Genomic DNA, 22,007 nt, shown 5'->3' on the forward strand with positions numbered 1-22,007 from the left:
GCCCAGTCTATTTAGGGTTTAACACTTGTTCAACATATTTCAAGTCAAATTATGTAAAAGAAAAATAATAAAAACAAACCAGAATACAGACCACCATCAGAGTGAGGATACAACAAATTAACCAATGTATGATCAAATGCATCACAATTCTTCCCTAGATAATCGTTTACCTTATTATCAACTACAGCAGCAATAGGCATGGCATCAAAGCAACAGTTGACTGCCTCCCATACCTGCTGACCTATGGTAGCCCCAAATTTCTGGGTACATTCTCTGAAAAGGAAAAAGAAATGTGTTATGGGTTATGACCTAGCGATGTATCAAAATAAAAGATCTTCAATTGAGTTTGATGACCAGGATAATAACAATCTTTTAAGTGTTCAACAAATACACTATCAATGTCAAAAATGATATATAAATACCAAATGGGAATTTCACGAGTTAGTGAAATTACAATCAAGCTGAAGCCCCATTGCACATGAGATACTTTGTATAAGTATACAATCACTTAGTGGCCATATGCAATTCTATTATCCATTCGATGAGAATTGAAAAATAAAATACAAATTATTAGCTTTCATACATATTCTTCAGATATTGTACAACGCCTACTTAGCTTGTTGTATGCGATCAAATGGGAGGCTGAATGTCACACATTCGTACCGTTGCACACAAGACGCGACGTACCATCCAAAATGTACCGTCCAAAATGTACCATTGCACGCCTTTAGGAGGTGACGTTACAATGCGATTTCATTGAATAAGGTAACAAACGTGTCACCCCACTGAGAGTGTTTTCATAGCAACAAGAGCACTTTACGTGAAAACCACTTTCGTGTGATCAAGTGGGAACGCTAGCAAAGCGATCTTCCAAAGTGGTTTCCTGAATCGGCTTCCAGTAAACTAGTTTTAGAAAGCGTAATGAGAACGGCCTCATACATATCGGCGAAGGCTTGAATAAAGAATAAGAGTCATGAACTTTATAAAGTTGTCACTTTGTGGTGTCATACACCAGCTGCTCCCTCTTATGTCATGTAATATAAATCCCATAAACTCTTAAATTTCTTTATTGGAACATGATGAATAAAATTATTTGTCCTATGGAAGGAGGCATGAAGTGATGTGTCTGATGATATATTACCCACTCGAATCAAACAATTTTGAGAAAATCATATCTTTTAAAGTTTTCAAATTATATATATAGAGAAGCTGCCTTTCTTTGATATCACAAAATAAAAACTTGCAAATGGATCAAAACTCTTTTTTTTTAATGGATTTTCATACCTTCATCAGTATTTCTTTTGCAATTCTATGGCATTATAGAAAACAACTCATTGTCAGGTTAAACTTCCCCTTCAATGTTCAGTCCCCTGCATTCATCTCTGTGTGCAGAAAATGTGACTCTGCACTTTTCCTTCAAGTTATTATTTGTGTGAGTTCAATCAATTCTGGCAAACACAAAATCTCTAAACATTATAAACAACCTTCCCAACCACTTTAATACCCCTTTCATACTGCCCTCTTCATTTTTCACCTGCGAACTTCTCCGCCTCGCATTCCTCACATCCCCTGCGAAGAAAAAAATGTACCCTTTCGCACTGACATTTCTTCCCCGGCGAAAGTCAACGGGCGATTGCAGAACAAAACGAAAGAAAATTGTAAACATTACTTCTTACCTTTTACAAAAGCCTTTTGTAATAGGTAAGAAGATATAACAAAAGTGAATTACAACACATTTTGGAAGTATTATGAGAAAAACAAATAATATCACCTTGTTTTTACATTTTAGTGCATTTTATACATGTAAAAATTGTTTTTAAAAAAATATTGTTAGTAGAAAAAAATTATGTTTGAGGGTATCTTCTTGGTCATAGCATTCAGCTGAGCTTGCAACTTATCGCGCGTTGAATCTCGGTACAGGTGACTTTGGGAGAGAAATAATTGACCTCTGACGTCATTAAAGAGAAGTTCTCCGGTTTGCTTTCATACTGGCCTTTTCACCGGCGAACTTCGCCGGTGAAACAGTTTCGCCGGCGAAGTTCTCCACCTCTGGAGGTGGAGAAGTTCACCGGTGAAGTTCTCCTGTGAACCTTTCATACTGGACACTTTCCCCTTCACCAGTGAAAAGCGCAATATGAAAGGGGTATAAGGCATTTTTTCCAGTACTCTTAACTCGGAACACAAATTAAATTTTGATATATCAAGCCATACATACTCTTTCTGCAACACCTTCAGATTATTAGCATTACAATACACACTTACGCTTCGAAATGGAACATCTTCTGAACAGGTCTCAACTCGTGGTTTCCGCGAATCATGAAGAACTTATCCGGGGCAAGAATCTTCTGAGAAAATAGATATGCTATTACCTGTAAAAGCCATGTGAGAAATACAAATGGAAAGCTTTAATCACACAAAGGTTTGTGATGGATAATGAAAACACCATCCTAATTGGTTCCTGGTGTTTTAAACAATACTGTATATCCATAAAACAATGCTCATGATTGGCCATTATCATTTAGTGATAGATTACACATTTTTTGTAGAATTTTGGAACCCTGGATAATATTTAAAGTTTACTTCTGTTTATCTGTATACTAGCTTGTTTCAGTAATTAACCTTGGTGTATACAATACACAAAGGCCAATGTGCACGCTGAATGCCGATTTAAAAAATCTTCACCGGAAATTATCACTTTGTGAAGGGAACTTGATTTGATACATATTCACCTCTCAAAAGCTGAATATTTTGCTGAAGAAAAACCAAAATAAACAGGTTATGACAATAGGCTTTCATCAAGCCAGCATCCTGAATTATGTGACGTCACGTTGTGTCAGGAGGGTCATGCTTCCATAGATTTGTACAATGAAAAGGATTTTTTTTCACATACTATGAATTTGATATTTTCCAATGTGTTGAGGAAAATGGCACTTACAACTGCTCATTGCTCAAATGGATGGAAACCTTACACTCTTCACGAGGCTTTGTGCCATTTCTTTGTAAGGCTCTTATTGGGCCTAAATTGCTATGTCAGGAAAAGTTGTTACACATAAACTGAATATAGATATAATTTGAAAGTTGCACCAAATAAGGGGAAAATGAAATATGGCAAGCTCGTCCAAGACTGCAGATTATCATTATCATTATTTCAAGCTTGAAGGAAAAGACACGTATCAATGTGATAAAAGTGCAGAAAATAAAATCCGTAATCTAAATTTTTTTTTTAAATAACCCAGTTTTTCTGTGTACAAACGTAAGGAATCACAATGTTTCTAACACGGCATGGTGTCACCCAAATATCACGGCCTTGAGCCCAGTGAAAAGCGCAAGAAAGTCTATTTTTGAAACCTGATAATTGAAGCTATTCTTAAGGAAAAAAAATACTCAGCTGGTAAGCGGTGAAACTGTATAAATCATCCAATGCTGTTTAGTAGTTTAAAGCTTTTGATTATATGATTTATCAATTTCAGTTTTGAGTCTGGTCTGGGACTTTAAGGTCCCACGCATTGACCTTTGTACAGAAGGTTTGATCATCTTCTTCAGGGAAGCAGCCTGGAGTGTGATCAATCAAATAATGTCAACCCTAGTATCACAAAGGCCAGGAAGAGATTTTGGCGCCTTCATTTTTGCTCCCCCCCCCTGCAAAATACAAATCTATATATCTCCAGATTCTGGCACCATCCTTTGTGATAGTCTGCAGGCACAGACCTCTGTTTCAGCAAAGTACATACAAAGCAATTTATATAAGCGTTATATCACTTTTAATTTCAAGCCAGCCTTATTATGAAGACGATGGAAGATGAAATGTACATTAGATGATTATAACTTGCTGGAAAATAACAATATGCAGGAGTAGGTTTGATGGTTGCTCACTCAAAAACCAATCTGACTGGAGTTCAGAAGTGATTCCGTTTTTATACCAGTCCCAGCTTTGGGTTATAGCCTTGACCAAAACAATTTGTACTGCTATAACTTTTCTCTAAATTTATGGAGTGCATGGAACTTTTAGGCCCGAATTCACAAAGGTGCTTTTAAAAATGGTTTATGCAGATTTCCTGTATAAATAACGCTTAATTGAGAGCGTATTGGGCGGGTGTATAAAAATTCCAATGCTGATGCGTGCGTTTGACAGTGCGCCAAATTGACGCCTGTTACCATGGTTAGATACACTCATTTAGAGTGGACTCATTATTAAAAACAGTGGACTCATGAATAAAATAAGATTGATATTAACCATGGAAACAGGCATCAATTTGGCGCACTGTGACAAAAGCGCGCATCAGCATTGGACATTGTTTATACACACGCCCGATACGCCCTAAATTAAGCGTAATTTATACAGGAAATCTGCATAAACCATGGACTCAACCGTGGGTTTTAAAAACCACCTTTGTCAATTCGGGTCGAAGTGAGCAGGAGGTATGTGGTGAATAACAAACCTATACAAATAAGTGTGCATTAGTCATCAGAAGAATGGGTAATACTTTTTAAAGAAAGTAGGTATTAGTAAACACGGTTTCTTGTAATATTTTCTCTAGATATATTAATACTGATATTATAAAAAATGTGAGAAATGTCTTATCACATAAGAAAAACTCAGGAACAGAGTTTTTCGCCTTTGTTAATAATTGTGCTGTCTCTGCAGCGGGAATTTCAAGAGCTTCATTTTTTAAAGGGGAAAAAAATAAATGTTTATCAAATCATCAAACACCTTCATATTTTCGTGTCTTTATTTGTGCTGGTCTACAAGCATAGACATTTGTTTCTGCTAGATGCACATTAGTATGACAAAGGTCAGGAACAGGTTTTGGCGCATTAATTTGTGCTCTCTCTGCAACTGGGAATTCCCAGAGCTTTATTTATAGAAGAAAAAAATAATAATGCAATAAATCCTTAATTTTGGCACCTACATTCGTGCTAGTCCAGTCAGACCGCAGGTCCCTATGCCAGGGCTGCCAACCTTTGAAAAGAAATTTGGAGTGAGACATTACGAGGGAGCGAAGTGACCAAGCCCGAGGGCGCGGAGCGCCCGAGGGGGGGATGGTGTGGACAGGGGGTGTCCCCCCTTCCACGGTAGGGAGCTTTTACAATTTTGCAATTTAAATGGTGCAATCTGGCACATACTTTTAACTCTGATTCCATAAATACATAAGGCAGGATTCAAATAGGTTAATTGATTACCGGTATTTTTAATGAAGTTCACTTACCTTGAAAAAAAAATCCACATTTTTAAGATCACACTTTTCCCACCAAGGTACAAGACGAGATTTCTGAAATTTTGTACTTGCATGAAATCCAGAGTTCTGATTGGCTGGATAAGGTTCACAGAACAACAGGCGCGGGGTATTTGAGGAGATTACCACATGGGAAGTGTGACCTTCCCACGAACCCAGGCATTGAGACCGTTGGAATTTGTCATTGTGTGGTCTCTTTGACCAATCAGAGTGCAGTATTCTTGTTTTCAAACTGCTTTATGTACTTGGCAAATGAAAAGTGTGATCTTGACCCAATTATACCAATTCTTATTTTGAAACCTATATCATTGCAAAGTACATATTCAGCTTTATCATGATATAAAAATCATTTGGGCTCAAACAAAAATAAAGTGTGAAAATAGTAGCTTTTGTCAGGTGAAAATATTTATTTTGTAGCATATTTTAGATCAAAATTTTAACCTATATTACAAGATCTTTGAATAAATCCAAACACATAACCTGAAAGAATGATTCTTCTTCTTTACAATGGTACCAAATTCATGAAATTCCATGCACAATTAGAGCAGCAATAACCAAATGAAAAGAGGTGTTTTGGTCCGCATCAAGCTCATTAAATATGCAAAACATCTCAAGTCATGAATATCACTTGGATGAGACTGGAAGCCACTTTCTTGGCACTTACATTTGTGCTAGTCTGTGGGCACAGACCTTTGTTTCAGCAAAGTACATATAATGCAGCCCTTAAGACGGTGAGATTCACTAAAATACTGCGGCTGCTTCTTTCAATTATCATCATTTGACTCAGACCAAAGGATCTATGCATATAGAGAGTTTGGTCTTCAATCTAGTTTACAGATGGTATATATTTGTTAAATTGTCAAGTTTGAGTCTGCACTTGCAGACTACATTTATTCCTTATCTATAACTTGGAATTCCCCACATGCTTCATTTGTATTAAAAAAAAAGGAAAACAAATGTGGAATCAAACATCATCTTGATCAGGAAACGATTTTGGCGCCTTTTCAATTGTGCCTCCTTTGTGATTGGGAATTCCCACTAAAAAGTTCATGAAATCACTCAGCTCTCCTTGCCGATCCATTAATAAATGCCCAATCACGGAAGAGTTACTAAGTTCAGGAAGAGAATTTGGCACCTTAATTTCAGTTATAGCCCCTCTCCCTTGAAAGAGAGCATCATTGATTGAAGGGACTTTGACAGGATATACACTTGGCCAAGAGATTGAGTCATTGAGTGAATTATTACACTTCAATGTTTTGAAGGTAAGGTTTCTTTTCAGTTTATTAGGTGATCTGTCAATCGACAGATCAACTATTAATTTTGTACAAATTTTCTTTTTTATTTATTATTTATTTATTTCTTAATTTTTATTTGCCACCTTTTTCTTGTTAGCACAAAATCTACATCATCAATTATCTTCAAAGTATCATCAGATACGGAGACTTAACATGCAGAGCTACCAATTCTCACGCATAATGCGTGAGACTCAAGCATTTTGGACTCTTGTTCATCCCCTCAAATCTCTGTCTCACGCAACTTTCACAGCCTATCCCCATATACATTGTACACAACGTCTGTGATCTCACTCAGATTCACAGAAAATCTCACGCATAGCTGGTCTTTGAACTTGGCATCTCTGATCATGTCATCTGTATGACAAGTTCAAGGTCAAAAGGTCATTGTGACGTAATCTACATGCCATTTTGTAAAATCTCATTATCAATCATATCTTCATAATCAAAAATTAACAATATTTACATCACATTTACTTCAGGTCAAGTGTCAACTGTCCATGTCAATGGTTACGACACGCGCGTGAAAATGCTCAAATTCACTTTTTGACCAAAGTAGAGTACGAATCAGGTCATTTTAAGCATTTCAAAAATTTGCGCATGCGCACAGTATAGCGCTCGCTCTCGCACGTAACAGCACTATACAACATAGAACCGCCATTTTTTGCTATTGCATCAATAACATAATTCTGAGTAATTTGATACCTTGATCAACCTTCTATGACAAGTAACAACGGAATTAGCCTCCATCAAAGTTAATAGCACGCACGTGCGCACAACCCATACACAACGTGCAAAAACATGCCTAAACAAAATTCATTATAGTTCTTCAGGAAGTCTGTTGACCCCCCATTTTTTTTTTCATATTCGAATAGAGTATGGATGGGAAATGTGATTTCATGTCACATTTGACCCTAATATTTATCATGACGTCATCAAAATGGCGTCGGAACTCAAAATTCCCATATTGCTACTTATGACTTCATCATAATTATGCAAATTTGACCGTAACTCCGTAAATATTGGTCAATTTTCGTTCAATTTCTTGTATGTTGTAGCTGAGGACTCACAGCTAATGAATTGGCTTTACTTACATTTTAAAGAACGGGTCATCCTAATAAATTGCGATTTAAAGAGGCATGTCATTTTTGCTCATTTTGCGTGTAATCTCTATGGGAAATGTCTTTTCTCAAAACTGAACTTTACATTCTTCTATTTCGCGAGCCATATCTCCACCATTTCTTGGTGGATTTCTTTGAGCTGTCAGTATGTTGTAGCTGAGATTGTAAGCTATCATAAATGTGGTCGACATTTTCCAATCAGATGCTGGGATTATGCCCGTATTTCTCTTGCAAAATTGGATTTGAGATCCTCTTAATTCGCTTCTTTGTAAAGTCTATGGGAAACAGTGTAGCTCAATTGGTAAGGCATCAGACTTGCGTTTTTAGGGTCCAGGGTTCGAGCCCAGGGGTGAACATGAGAATTTTTTCTTTCCTTTTTTTTTCTTTTCAACATTTCATAAACAGTCCTTTATGACCATTACAATGTATATAAAATAAAGCATTGGACAATAAAAGAGATTAAAATCCCTTTTAATGTACACGCGTATGTACACACTCTGTTCGTCACAAAACAAATGCGATCAATGACTTTGTCAATGAAAGTAAAGCTGATTTAGTTACGCTCACGGAGACTTGGTTGACTGAGAACGACTCTGCAGTATTGCAAGAGTTTGTTCCCGCTGGATATCGGTTTCTCCATCAACCAAGGACTGGTCACCGTGGTGGGGGTACAGGTCTTCTTTTCAAAAATCCTATCGATGCTCATCAGGTTGCCGCTGGTCAGAAGGAATCATTTGAGTTTGCCGAGTATGATATTGTATGCAAATTATTTCATCTTAAATTGATTAATGTGTACAGACCCCCATATTCAGAGTCTCATCCAGTGTCTGTTGCATCGTTTCTTTCTCAATTTAATGAATACATCCAAGATCACCTACTGTCCAATGTTCCACTCTTAATAACTGGTGATTTTAACATCCAAGTTGATGTAAACTCAACAGAATCAAAGTCATTTAAAAATCTTCTTGAATCACTCTGTTGTACTCAGTTTGTAAATTTTATTACTCATTCTCAAGGTCACACGCTTGACCTCCTTATTTGTCGCCAATCTGACGATGTAATTGTTGGTTCAGCCATGGCCATGTAAATATCTTATTTCAGATCACTTTCCAGTCATGTGCAATCTCAACACATGTAAACCATTTTTGACTGACAAGATTGTGTTGTATCGTAAATACTCCCATATTAACACTGCAGTGTTTAACAAAGAGCTTGCAGATAGTACGCTATGTAGAAATTTACATGTATCACAAGATATTTCTGAATTGGCAAACTTGTATGATATTACACTCTGGAACCTCTTAGATAAGCATGCTCCCTTGGTTTTGAAGCGGGTAGTTGCTCGCCCTCATGTAACATGGTATACAGACGAGGTCCGAGAAGCAAAAAGGCAGAGACGTAAAGCAGAGAAGAAATGGCATAGAACAAGAACCGATCAATGTCTGAACGAGTATAAGAAAGCTCGTAACACAGCATTTCATGTTTAAAATGCTGCTCACAAAACCTATCACAAAGACTTGATAGCACGTAACAAGGATGACGTAAAAGGCTTGTTCACCATTGTTAAATCTCTGCTGAATGTCTCTAACAAACATCCAGTGGTGCCATGTAACATTGATAGGATGACATTTGTGAATGACACAGGAATATTCTTTCATGATAAAGTTCTTAGTATTCACAGTGATATTCAATCCAATATAAATTTGATTTATGATGGTATTGATACTGATTCATCTGGCTTATCTCCAGCACCCGAAAATATTGGGTTTTAAAAAATCAAACTTTTATCAGAACGAGAAGTAAGGCAACTCGTGATGAAGCTCACTAAGAAGTCTTGCTTTGCTGATCCATTTCCAACAAATATTATTATGAAACATATCGATGTTATACTTCCTGTTTTTACGTCTATGATCAATGTTTCCCTGTCTACAGGTCATTTTCCTAATGAATGGTAAGTAGCCCTGGTTTCACCCTAAAGCCAGGTCTAGATCCTGAATTCTGTAATCTAAGACCTGTAAGCAAGTTACAATACATTTCAAAATTGGTAGAAGGTGCAGCCACTCAACAAATCTTACAGTTTCTCAATAGCAATTCACTTCTTCCATCCAACCAATCCGCATATAGACAATATCATAGTAAAGAAACTGCGCTAGTTAGGATTAAGTGTGATATTCTGATGACAATGGACAATCAGACAATCAGAAAGTCACTAATCTAGTATTACTAGACTTAGCGCATTTGATACTACAGACCACACCAGACTTTTGGAAAATTTGCAAAATTGTTTCGGTATCAATGGTGTTGCTCTCAAGTGGATCAAGTCATACTTGTCTGATCGGCATCAAAAAGTTGTTATTGATGGTACTTTCTCAGATTCTTTCCCAGTACCTTCTGGCGTGCCCCAGGGCTCACGACTCGGTCCCTTGCTTTTTGCTTTATACACAAGTAGCCTTATTAATAGCACTCAGAATAATTTTCTTGAAGTTTCTTGTCATTGTTATGCCGATGACACACAATTGTATATATCATTTAGGCCATCTTCTACCTCTGCAGACACAAGTGTTTCAAGGCTAGAACAATGTATCTTTTTCATTCGTAGGTGGATGCTCAATAATAATCTGAAATTAAATGATAGCAAAAGTGAATTTCTGCTCATTGGCACCTCACAGCAGATCTCTAAAATTAACATCAACTTTATAAAAATTGGAGTATCCAATGTCAAACCATCTGATACTGCAATGAATTTAGGAGTTTATTTGATACAAACCTCAATATGGAAACCCAGGTCACAAATGTATGCAAATCAACATATTATCTCCTCTATAACCTTCGTCGCATTCGCAAATACTTTGATCAAGAAAGCATCAAACTGGTGGCAAATGCTCTGATTACAAGTAAGCTTGATTACTGTAATAGTTTGTTGTTTGAAATGCCTCATAGTCTCATTTCTAAGTTACATAGATTCAAAAATTCATGTGCAAGACTTATCTACCATGTCCCAAAGTTCAGTTCCACTACACCTCTTCTGAGAGAACTCCACTGGTTGCCTGTACATCAAAGAATTCCATTAAAAATTCTATTTGTATATAAATCATTAATCGGTCAAGCCCCATATTACATTACAGAATTACTAAAACTTAAAACCCAATCACACAGTCGAACCCTGCAAAGTGCCACAGATAAATTATTGTTTCAGATCCGATTTCACAAAACAAAAGTCACACTTGGTGATCGGGCATTTGCACTTGCTGCACCCAAACTATGGAATAGCCTGCCAATTGATATAAGAAGCTCTCCATCCTTGGCTCTCTTCAAATCAAAATTAAAAAACATATCTCTTTAGTTAAGAAAAAAACTGCGCTATAAAAATTAATGCTTATTATTATGTACAATATGTGTATGACCTACACTTTTTCAAAAAACTTTCTCATTTCCCTTTTTTCAAGAGAATTCAATAATTCAACACATTCTTTTCGTAAGAGAAGTTCAGTTTTCATCATGATGATCATATTGATCTCAATACAACATGCTGATTGTCTTCGTGATCACGAAATCTGAGACGGATCACCTAATTCATCCTCATGCCGAACAACAGATGCTCGGCGGGTCGCGCAGCCAAGCACTTGTATCCCCCGAACCCACCGTGTCATCCATCATTGCGATATATAGAGCTCACACAGAATTAAAAAAAATAAATACAATTATCATGGCGACAATGACCCTAGCATGCCCGTCCCCCAAGCACATCCAGATGTGGTTGAAAAGTGACTTATGGTTGCGGAGAAAGAGAGTCTTGCATGTAAACTTCAATAGTGACCTGAAAATGACCTTTGACCTTACCCTGTGACCTCTGACTGCAGCATAACATGCAGGTCCCCCAAGTCCATCTACCATCCAAGTTTGGTTGAAAAGTGATTTACGGATGCGGAGTTAGGTGTCATAAGAGAGTCTTGCATGTAAACTTTAATGTTGACCTGAAAATGACCTCTGACCTTACCATGTGACCTCCGACTGCAGCATAACATGCAGGTACCCCAAATCCATCTACCATCCAAGTTTGGTTGAAAAGTGACTTACGGTTGCGGAGTTAGCTGTCATAAGAGAATCTTGCATGTAAACTTTAATGTTGACCTGAAAATGACCTTCGACCTTACCATGTGACCTCTGCCCACACCAAAATTAAAAGGCGGCTTCGCTATACCAAACTCCACCATCATGCCAAATTTGAAGATGATCGGAGAAGAAATGCAGCTGATAGAGCGCTCACAGGGAAATCTCTGTGGTGGCGGCGGATGCGGCGCGACGAGGCTAAATCCACAGTATCCTCCGAACTCTGTTCGGGGGATACAATTAAAATTCTAGTTTTTTTTATTTTTTAAAATTCTAAATGCTTGTATATTATGAATAATCAATGAGTATTATGTGTCCTTTTAAAATTTACTTGAATGTGCATACAGTGCTGATCACTGCTCAGCCAGGGTTCAATATGGAAGTGCAACTCCAAACCAAGTGAGCAAACACAGAGTGCATGAAGGGGCTAGAACTATAACATCATACCTATGTGCCGCGACAAAGTCGGAGCCGGTTAGGGATCTGGAACTAAATCTTGGTCTTAAAGCAGGGGTCCCCGGAATGATTGTTAAAAATGCAATACCATGGAACCGATCATAAAAAAGGGGTCTCCGGAACTCATATCGGCAGCCCAGCATATTTGGCTCTGTGCCAATCGAGCTTGCCGCTCCGACCTGCTGAGTAGTTCATGATGGCACTCTATGGAATGAGAAATCACAAATTTGAGGGTCTCCTGAACGGGAAAAATAGGAATTTCTATGGCTTTCTTAATTGGGTAAGCTAACCTAATGAATATACATGACGATGTGCATATAACTATTTTCACAAAATATTGATAAACTTATTGATAAATTCAAATAACAAGTGGAACGCCTCTGGCAGTCTCGCCTGCATTTCGCAATTTAAAGGAAACCAAAACCCAAGAAGAGAAGTAATTTTATTGGAAAGAGTATAATGAGAGGAACAATTTAAAAAAAGTTTCATCAAAATCGGTTATGAAATAAGCAAGTTATGGGAGTTTGAAAACTTTTGTTGTACTTTCTATGGGCATCCTCAAATTGGCAAACATGCTTCAAAATGACTGATTTTGTGGACAACTCTCCATTTGTTTTGTACACAAATTTTCAGATTTTCCTCATTATCTTTCAAATTGCATCTTGCCTCCTTCTGAGCGCAACATATGTCATTGGAAAATATAATCCACACCATATATGTCAAGGTCAAGAGGAGATAATGTGAAATATGTAAAATAAAGGGGAAAATCTGAAAATATGTGTACAAAACAAATGGAGAGTTGTCCACAAAATCAGCCATTTTGAAGCACGTTTGCCAATTTGAGGATCTACATAGTAAGTACAACAAGACTTTTTAATCGTCCATAACTTGCTTATTTCATAACCGATTTTGATGAAATTTTTTTTAAATTGTTCCTGTCATTTTACTCTTTCCAATAATTTTACTTTTCTTCTTGGGTTTTGGTTTCCTTTAAAGGACAAGTCCACCCCAACAAAAACTTGATTTGAATAAAAAGAGAAAAATCCAACAAGCATGACACTGAAAATTTCATCAAAATCGGATGTAAAATAAGAAAGTTATGACATTTTAAAGTTTCGCTTCATTTCACAAAAACAGTTACATGAACGAGCCAGCTACATCCAAATGAGAGAGTCGATGATGTCATTCACTCACTATTTCTTTTGTTTTTTATTGTTTGAAATATGAAATATTTTGATTTTCTCGTCATTGTCATGTGAAATGAAGTTTCATTCCTCCCTGAACACGTGGAATTCCATTATTTTAACATTTTGTGCTTCAGGCATGGGGGTCCTAATCGTCAAAATCGTAAAAATTGAAATATTGTATAATTCAAACAATAAGAAACAAAAGAAATAGTGAGTGACATCATCAACTCTCTCATTTGGATGTAACTGGCTCCTTCATATAACAATTTTGTTAAAAATAAGCGAAACTTTGAAATGTCATAACTTTCTTATTTTACATCCGATTTTGATGAAATCTTCAGCATTGTGCTTGTCTGATTTTTCTCTATTTATTCAAATCTACATTTTTCTGAGGTGGACTTACCTTTAATATAGCAGCAGTGCTAACTTGGAAATTACAATTGAATAATCATTCACAAAAACACCATTCATATGACATAATACCACGTTCATTGACCATAAATGACATTTGAACGGTGACTTAAGACTTGTCAACTACACACATGTCCACATTTCATTTACATTATCCATAACTGTCAAAGTTATGATGGCAATTCAACAATTACCCCAACATGGCCTAAGATTATTGACCTTAAATGACCTTTGACCTTGGTTTTGTGACCTGAAACTCACAGGGGATGTTCAGTGATACTTGATTACTCTTAGGTCCAAGTTTTATGAACTACATCCATAAAGTTTCGGAGTAAGGATGGTAATTTAACAAATACCCCCAAAACGGCCAAAGTTCATTGCCCTTAAATAACCACTGACCATGGTCGTGTGACCTGAAACTCGTACAGGATGTTCAGTGATACTTGATTACTCTTATGTCTAAGTGTTATGAACTACATCCATAAATTTTCAAAGTTATGATGGTAATTCTACAAATACCCCCAAAACGGCCAAAGTTCATTGACCTTAAATAACCACTGACCATGGTCGTGTGACCTGAAACTCGTACAGGATGTTCAGTGATACTTGATTACTCTTATGTCTAAGTTTTATGAACTACATCCATAAATTTTCTAAGTTATGATGGTTATTCAACAAATACCCCAATTTGACCAAAGTTCATTGACCCTAATAACCTTTGACCTTGGTCATGTGACCTGAAATTCGAGCAGGATGTTTACTAATACTTGATTAATCTTATGCCTAAGTTTCATGAACTAGATCCATATTCTTTCTAAGTTATGATGTCATTTCAAAAACTTAACCTTCAGTTAAGATTTTGAAAATAATCCTCCCAACATGGTCTAAGTTCATTGACCCTGAATGACCTTTGACCTTGGTCATGTGACCTGAAACTCAGGCAGGATGTTCAGTAATACTTCATTAAGCTTAGGTCCAAGTTTCATGAACTAGGTCCATACATTTTCTAAGTCATGATGTCATTTCAAAAACTTAACCTCAGGTTAAGATTTGATGTTGACGCCGCTGCTCTGCTATGCAGGCTATGCAGGCGAGACAAAAATGTAATAATATCCAAGTCCTTTGGAAGCGCATAGAGACGTTATTTATAATGTGCTACGCGCTATACAAGAACTGTCTATTATTATCATTATTTTTCAAGAACTTCGTTATTTTTTATCAAATTTCGATGAAATTTTGTGAATTTTACTCTATTTATTTAGATATAAATACTTTCAGCCTGGTCCATCCTTTTAAAATCAGTTTGAGCGAATTTATCTGATGTTATGTGGAACAGTAGCAGCCACATGCATACAATGGATTAATTCCAAATATTGCATGATTTATTTTTGCTCTCCCCATAAAAATTTAATAGCAATGTGTCTGCTCATAATATCCGACCAGAGGCAGCGAAAAGCAAATTTCCTATTATCTGCCCAGAAAGTCTGTAGTCAAGTAGGAATCTTTTGTCTACAATCTGTAAAAATAATCCACATCAACACATGCCTGACATATCTAAATATCAAAGCAGCTTTAGAGGGAATGTGTTAGATGGCTCTCCAACTCCTTGATCTGTTCAAATCATCTCATTTTCAGCCTTAAGTACATCTTTACAAATAGGTATTGGTTTCAAGGCTTCAGCTGCACACCTCGTCTGTACCAAATCTTATAACCCCTCCCCTCTCCAGCATGCAGCTTTCCTAAAAACCACTTTTGGAAGATATCTGTAAGGCAAAAGGTTGTATCACATTGTTTCAAGATGTTTTTCTTTCGAGTCTTACACAACTCTAGGGACCAAATTTACAACCCCTGCAGGTATGCAATTTAGAAATTACACAATTCGTGCAGCTTAACCCAAAATTGCACATAAGTGTGCCACAAACTCTTAAGTCAATACAAGTTGTGATTATAACCAAAATCCAAAATTCATTTATGAATAATTATTTTCACCTCTTCTGATTAAACTAGATTAGTTTCATTGTGTTTATGATCAGAATAGTGTCGCCCTCAATTTCCACGTTAAAGCAATAAAAACAACTAGAATTTAATTCGTCATGCGGACGAATTAGGTGGTCTGTCTTTATTCTCGCCATTGTAATCACTATTACCATGTTCATGCAGATCAATATGATCTTCATGATGACGACGGAATATTCATTATGGATGGAATACTTGTGAAAGACGGGAGATGATAAAGCACTGTTAAAAGGGTCTCTTTCATGTATGACAATACATGTGATATGAAACAAAGTAATTATAATCTGTTTTATCATGCGAAATTTTAACTTTTATACCATTAAATTATCACGAAGGATCATGTACGAGGTGGTAAAAAGAAACAAAATGGAAAAAAAAATCTTGTTTACCCCAGGACTCGAACCTGCGCCCCTGTGAAAGCAATTCAAATGCGTTATCCATTGAGCCCCGATATTCCCAATAGAGAATACACGTAAGCAATTTTGAGAATTACAATTCCAATTTTGCAAGCGAAATACGGGCATGATCCCGGCATCTGATCAAAAAATGGAGGGCACATTTTCGAAAGCTTAGAATCTCAGCTACAACATACTAAAAGCTCAGGGAAAACTGACAAGAAACAATGGAGATATGGCTCACGAAATAGAGGAATGTCGAATCTAGTTTTGAGAAAAAGTCATGTCCCATAGAGATTACACGCAAAACACATGTGATATGAAAAAAGCAATTATAATCTGTTTTATCTTGCTAAATTTCAACTTTTATACCTTTTAATTATCATAAAGGATGATGTAAGAAGTGGCAAAAAGAAAAAAAAGTGAAAAAAAATCATCTTGTTCACCCCAGGACTCGAACCCGCGCCCTTTAGAAAGCAGTCAAAGCCACGATATTCCCCATAGAGAATACACGTAAGCAATTTTGAGAATTACAAGTCCAATTTTGCAAGTGAAATACGGGCATGATCCCGGCATCTGATCAAAAAATGAAGGGCACATTTGCGAAAGCTTAGAATCTCAGCTACAACATACTAAAAGCTTAAGGAAAACTGACAAGAAAAAATTGAGATATGGCTTACGAAATAGCGGAATGTCGAATCTAGTTTTGAGAAAAAGTCATGTCCCATAGAGATTACACGCAAAATGAGGAAAAATGACATGCCTCTTTTTATCGCTGTTTTACGCAATGATGCGTTTCTCAAAACGAAAATTCATGAAACTGAGGAGAAAGAGTACATTCTAAACTACAACATATCGAAATCTGGGCGAAAAATGATCTATATTCGAGAAGTTACAACCAAATTTGCATAAATTTGATGACGTCATTTTTGAAAAAATGAAATTTTTAGTTTAGGCGCCATTTTGATGACGTCACGATATAATTTAGGGACAATGGTGACATGAAATCAAATTTACAACTCATACTCTATCGATATATGAAAAAAAAATTGGGGGTCAACGGATTATTTAAAGAGCTACAGTGAATTTTCAATAGGCATGTTTTTGCCCATATATGGCCTATAGTGAGAGCTCGCGCGCACACGTGCTGCAAACTTTAACGGGTGTTAATTTCGTTATTAATGGTCGTAGAAGGTTGATCAAGGTATCAAATTGTTCAGAATTTTATTATCAATGAAATGATGTAAAAAAAAACGGTGTTTCTGCGTTGCGTTAAGGCGTTACGCGCGGAAACGCGCGCGCAAAATTTTTGAAATGCTTAAAATGACCTAAAACGTACTCTCGTTCGGTCAAAAAGTGATTTTGAGCATTTTAAAATTTTGACGCGCGCGTACGCGCGCGTCGTGACCTCCAGGTGACCTTTGATGACATGACCTGATGACCCTTAACTTGAAGTTGATGTGATGTTAATTTGATTGATTTTTGATAATTGATAATGGAGATATGATTGATAATGTGATTTTACAAAATGGCGCCTAGATGACGTCATCATGACCTGATGACCTTGAAAAGCTTATTTTGACGTGTCCATGACAGATCCTATAGATGACATGAAATTCAATGAAATTGACCAAGTCCATTTTGAGATAACTTGGCGACAAGAAAATCCGTAAAAATAAAGAAAGAAATAAAAAGAAAATTCTGACGAAATTAAGAGGTGATCTGTCAAAGACAGACCACCTAAAAAGAAAGACTTAATACATACCAAATTTTAAAGAAATTTCATTTCAGTATCTCTCATTATAAATGCTAACAATTCATCATGGTATGATATGAGTTTTACAGCCATTGCCATAAATAATTTCGCATTTAATTCAGCACTTTTGTAATATGGAATGTCAAAGAATGGTTACAATTTCTATTTATCTTCAGGAAAAACTCATTGGTGCCAACAATCAACAGTCGTTCATTTTAATCAGTTTGACAACTCCAAGCCATGGCAGGCCAAGAACCGTACTTCGATCCAGAGATACACTGCATTTCTTTGGACCCTAGAAAGCTAGACGCCAGATTGAAAATCGAACATCGTAACCATTGCCTGGTGGAAGTATTTTCAACAAAGAACTCCACAAATGCTAGGAGCACGATACGATCAAAGCTGAATGCTCGCCTGACAAGGTATGACCCTTACCTTGAGTTTTCCATGTACTTGGGGCAAGGAAATGTGGAATCCCACAAAAAATTAGTAATCAGAGATCTCGGAAAGAGAGCTAAACCAGAGGAGTTGGAGTATTATGCAAGTGAGATAACCAAAGGAAAAACCCAATGGGTTTGGGCTCATATTGATAAGTTAGAGGATTGGAGAGACAAAGCAAAACATGGATATAATGTGATAGAAGTCCTTAGAAATCATGCCAGGAGAAGGAATAGATATGCGAATTATACTCAAAGCTGCTAGAAATAGTTTGCCTGGTCACTTTGTAATTTTTGATTTAGATAAAGAATTTTTTTTTTAAGATTTAAATTTTGATGTATAGTCTAGCGTAGTATAATCAGGAATGGAAAATAACAAGCTAAGATTGGCTAGTTTTTCTTTACTTCTTACTAAAAAACAAAAACTGTAGTCACTTGTCATTTACCATCTAGGTCACATAGAGAGGTCAAAGTAAAGTTTCTTTGCATACATGTATTTTTATGGTTGATGCATATATTCTGTAAAATAAAATGAATTTTTATTTGTGTCATGAATTAGTAAAGTAAAATAACTTTTTTTTAAAGTGAGAACTTAACCAGACACTTTTTTGCTTTACTTTGTACAGTAGGGGAAGGCGGGGTAAGTTGTGACAGTTTTTGCTTTTTGCATGTTAGAATTGATATGGTTAATAATCTTGTCGAAATAAGTACCTTGCCTTGAAATTTAATTCTTCTGAAATATTTTCCACCTATATATAACTTTCTATCCCCACACTGAAAGTCATTGTGACCTTTGAAAAAAACGATGTCAAATGGCTCAACTTGCCCCATATATGGGGTAAGTTTGAGCCACCTTCTGGGGTAAGTTGAGCCACAAAAACTATGTACAAAATGTATGAGGGGAGAACTAGCATGTCATTTGTTTAAAGTCATTTCACTTGCTAATTCTCTATAAATACTAACATCCTTTAAAAGGAAAAGAGCAGTCATGTAAATTTGCTACTTTCAGCCAGCATTTCAATCGAATTTTATGGTTTGTTTTTTAAGATACATTACCATAGAAATTACCATGGCTCAACTTGCCCCATGCTGTTTGGCTCAACTTACCCCAGTCCGTACTTAGTGCGATAATTTTTTATCCACACATTTATTATGCATCCATCATATAAAAGACTATGACAAGAATGAAGATCCATACCTGGACTAATAATGTTATTATTATGTATTTATTATATTTAAAGATGTGTGTGTTTATAATGCATTTATCTATTTCACACTCTTTTTTACTTTTTTGGCTGAAATTCATATTTTTCCCTCTAAAAAATACTTTTTGTTTCAAAGTTGAAAACAATGTGGTGGGTTTAGGGGTTATGCTCTGGGTCATCAATACATGACACCACCACAATGTCTGACTCATTCATTATTGGCCTGGGGCTGGTGGCTCAACTTGCCCCTATGCTAAACTTACCCCGACGCAGAAGTACGTAGATTCATGAATCATATCCCCAAATCCATTATTCAGTTAAGTAGAAATGTACTAACTGCTCAATTAGCATTATTTTTATTATTAGCATTATACATTGCCCCTAAATTATTATTTCTAGTTATCCCCTATTAATATGATAAATAACCTCTTCTGCCAATTTACCATGGTTTTCATAGCTGAAAACTTGTCATTTTCCTCTGTACATCTACTACTAATAATACAAGGCATCTATAGAGTGCTTAATACAGAATTCTCTATAAAGCATAAAGTTTTTTAGATTTGAAACCTTTTCTCAAGGGAGGATAAAGCAGAGATAAAGCATTATCTGTAATCAAATAATGATTTTTGTCTGAGTACCGGTATCTCTCAGTTTTTATTGATTATATGTATAGATTTATATGTATATATTCGTCTTCAAAATAATCATAAGTGTTAGGTCATTTTCCATCTATAGTTCTGGTGAATACCCTTTTCAAGCTGAGACAAAATCTGTTTTCAATCCATTTCCAGTTTTGTATTCACATAAGCTAACCGTCAACATAAAGATATACCACAACAATTCATTATTGTTTTTGTTTTTTGTACATCATTTGTCATACTAAGGGCCTGTAAAAAGTCTCATGTACAAAATGCTAGTGGACCCCCTGTTAAGAAAATTGAAGTCTCTTAATATTTTTGTTTGTATAATTTCTCTATATATTGGTTTCTTTTTTTTTAGAATAAACTTCCTGTTAATGTCCATGAAATTTTCACCCTCAATCAACAGATATAATGATACCCGTTTTAAAAATTTGTTATACTTATGGCCTAGTAATAAGGAAATCTATCTCAAAGAGGTATAGTAATTCCTCTGTTGTAAATTGTCACTTGTTTTTGTTTGTTTTTTGTTGATATACCATATTTTTAACTTTCTGTATCATGTAATCCTTTCTGTACCATGAAATACATGTAATCAATGTTCTAGAATCTGTGCTTATATTATGCCTCTCAGCTTTATTAAAGCAGTTCCCCCTTTTGTTTTCATTTTTACTTTTGCTTGTAAATACATGTACATGTAGTTTCTTACATTTTGTATACCAATACATTTTTATTAAGAATGGAAGAAATGTAAATTGAAAACAAATAAGTTAAATCTGTAATGAGAGTGGGAACAATAACTGTGAAAGGATGTTTACCATAGTTGAAATCACTATGTATCGGCACAACACCTGTTTGCAGGGAAGTGTTAAGAATCATTGGCACAATATATTGGTAATTGAGATGTTATCCAATTAAAGAGTTAACAGTTGATCTGTAAAATTACATGAGTACTTTTTGTCTGTGCTCAATAAGAAATGAGGAATAATATTCATGTAGGCTCTGCTAAACTTAAAAGAAACAGCAAAAAACAAAAGCTTATAATGTCATTGCAAGATTGAAAATGGTTCATTTTCAAACTAACTGTACACTTTAAGAAGTGGCGATTTGATATATGATTTTTATTTTAGATACAGGTAGTTCCCCCTTTTCCATTCTATTTGTTTTTGTATCTTAAATTGATACTTGTACAATGCACAGAGTAATATGCTACAAATGATTATACATGTAAATTCATCTCGATGTGTATTCCCTATAGAGTAACCTGTATCGTCCAATGTTTTATTTTGATTTATGTCACCCTTTTTATTTTTTTTCCATTTATTTTTTTATTTCGTCTTTGTTTAATGATTTTACTGCTTTTGAACTGTTTCAAATCATTCCAATTACCTGTAAATATTGTGATTATATGTGATTTTGAATACCAATAAAACACATAATTAAAAAAAAAAATTGTTTATTTTTAAAGGGGCCTTCCATTTACAGGTGCATAAACAGGTGCATAAAGCAGGGTGAGTCCTATCCAGACCTTGGAATGTATTTGTACAACTATTTTTCACGAGACACTTTTACACATATCTACATGTATATATAATTGGTTGTTTGGAAATGAATGCTTATTGATTATTTGTAAAAATTTAGTTCCCGTAAGACATTTCTCTAAAGTTCATACTAAAGGCAGAATATTGTCATTATGGCTAGGATAATCACTACAATTCTCTTGTCATTTCTTTGCTAATTTTGCATTAC

The 22,007-nt window shown here is 35.7% G+C and overlaps 1 protein-coding gene and 1 long non-coding RNA gene across 2 annotated transcripts in view; one reads left to right on the plus strand and one right to left on the minus strand.

The window, feature by feature from the left end:
* LOC121408628 (serine/threonine-protein phosphatase with EF-hands pef-1-like) overlaps positions 1 to 22,007 on the minus strand; it is a 77,323-nt gene that overhangs the window by 5,235 nt on the left and 50,081 nt on the right. Inside the window, exons 16-17 of the mRNA XM_041600160.1 lie at positions 2,263 to 2,369; positions 171 to 273 (exon numbers count right to left, since the gene is read on the minus strand). Coding sequence (XP_041456094.1) covers positions 171 to 273; positions 2,263 to 2,369 — 210 coding nt within the window. The remainder of the gene's footprint in view (positions 1 to 170; positions 274 to 2,262; positions 2,370 to 22,007) is intronic.
* On the plus strand, positions 6,176 to 18,453 carry LOC121408630. The gene is made up of 2 exons (XR_005969067.1): positions 6,176 to 6,496; positions 18,155 to 18,453. It is a non-coding gene; the product is annotated as an uncharacterized LOC121408630 (long non-coding RNA).

This window comes from Lytechinus variegatus, chromosome 2, assembly GCF_018143015.1.
Source record: "Lytechinus variegatus isolate NC3 chromosome 2, Lvar_3.0, whole genome shotgun sequence".
Taxonomy (NCBI): domain Eukaryota; kingdom Metazoa; phylum Echinodermata; class Echinoidea; order Temnopleuroida; family Toxopneustidae; genus Lytechinus; species Lytechinus variegatus.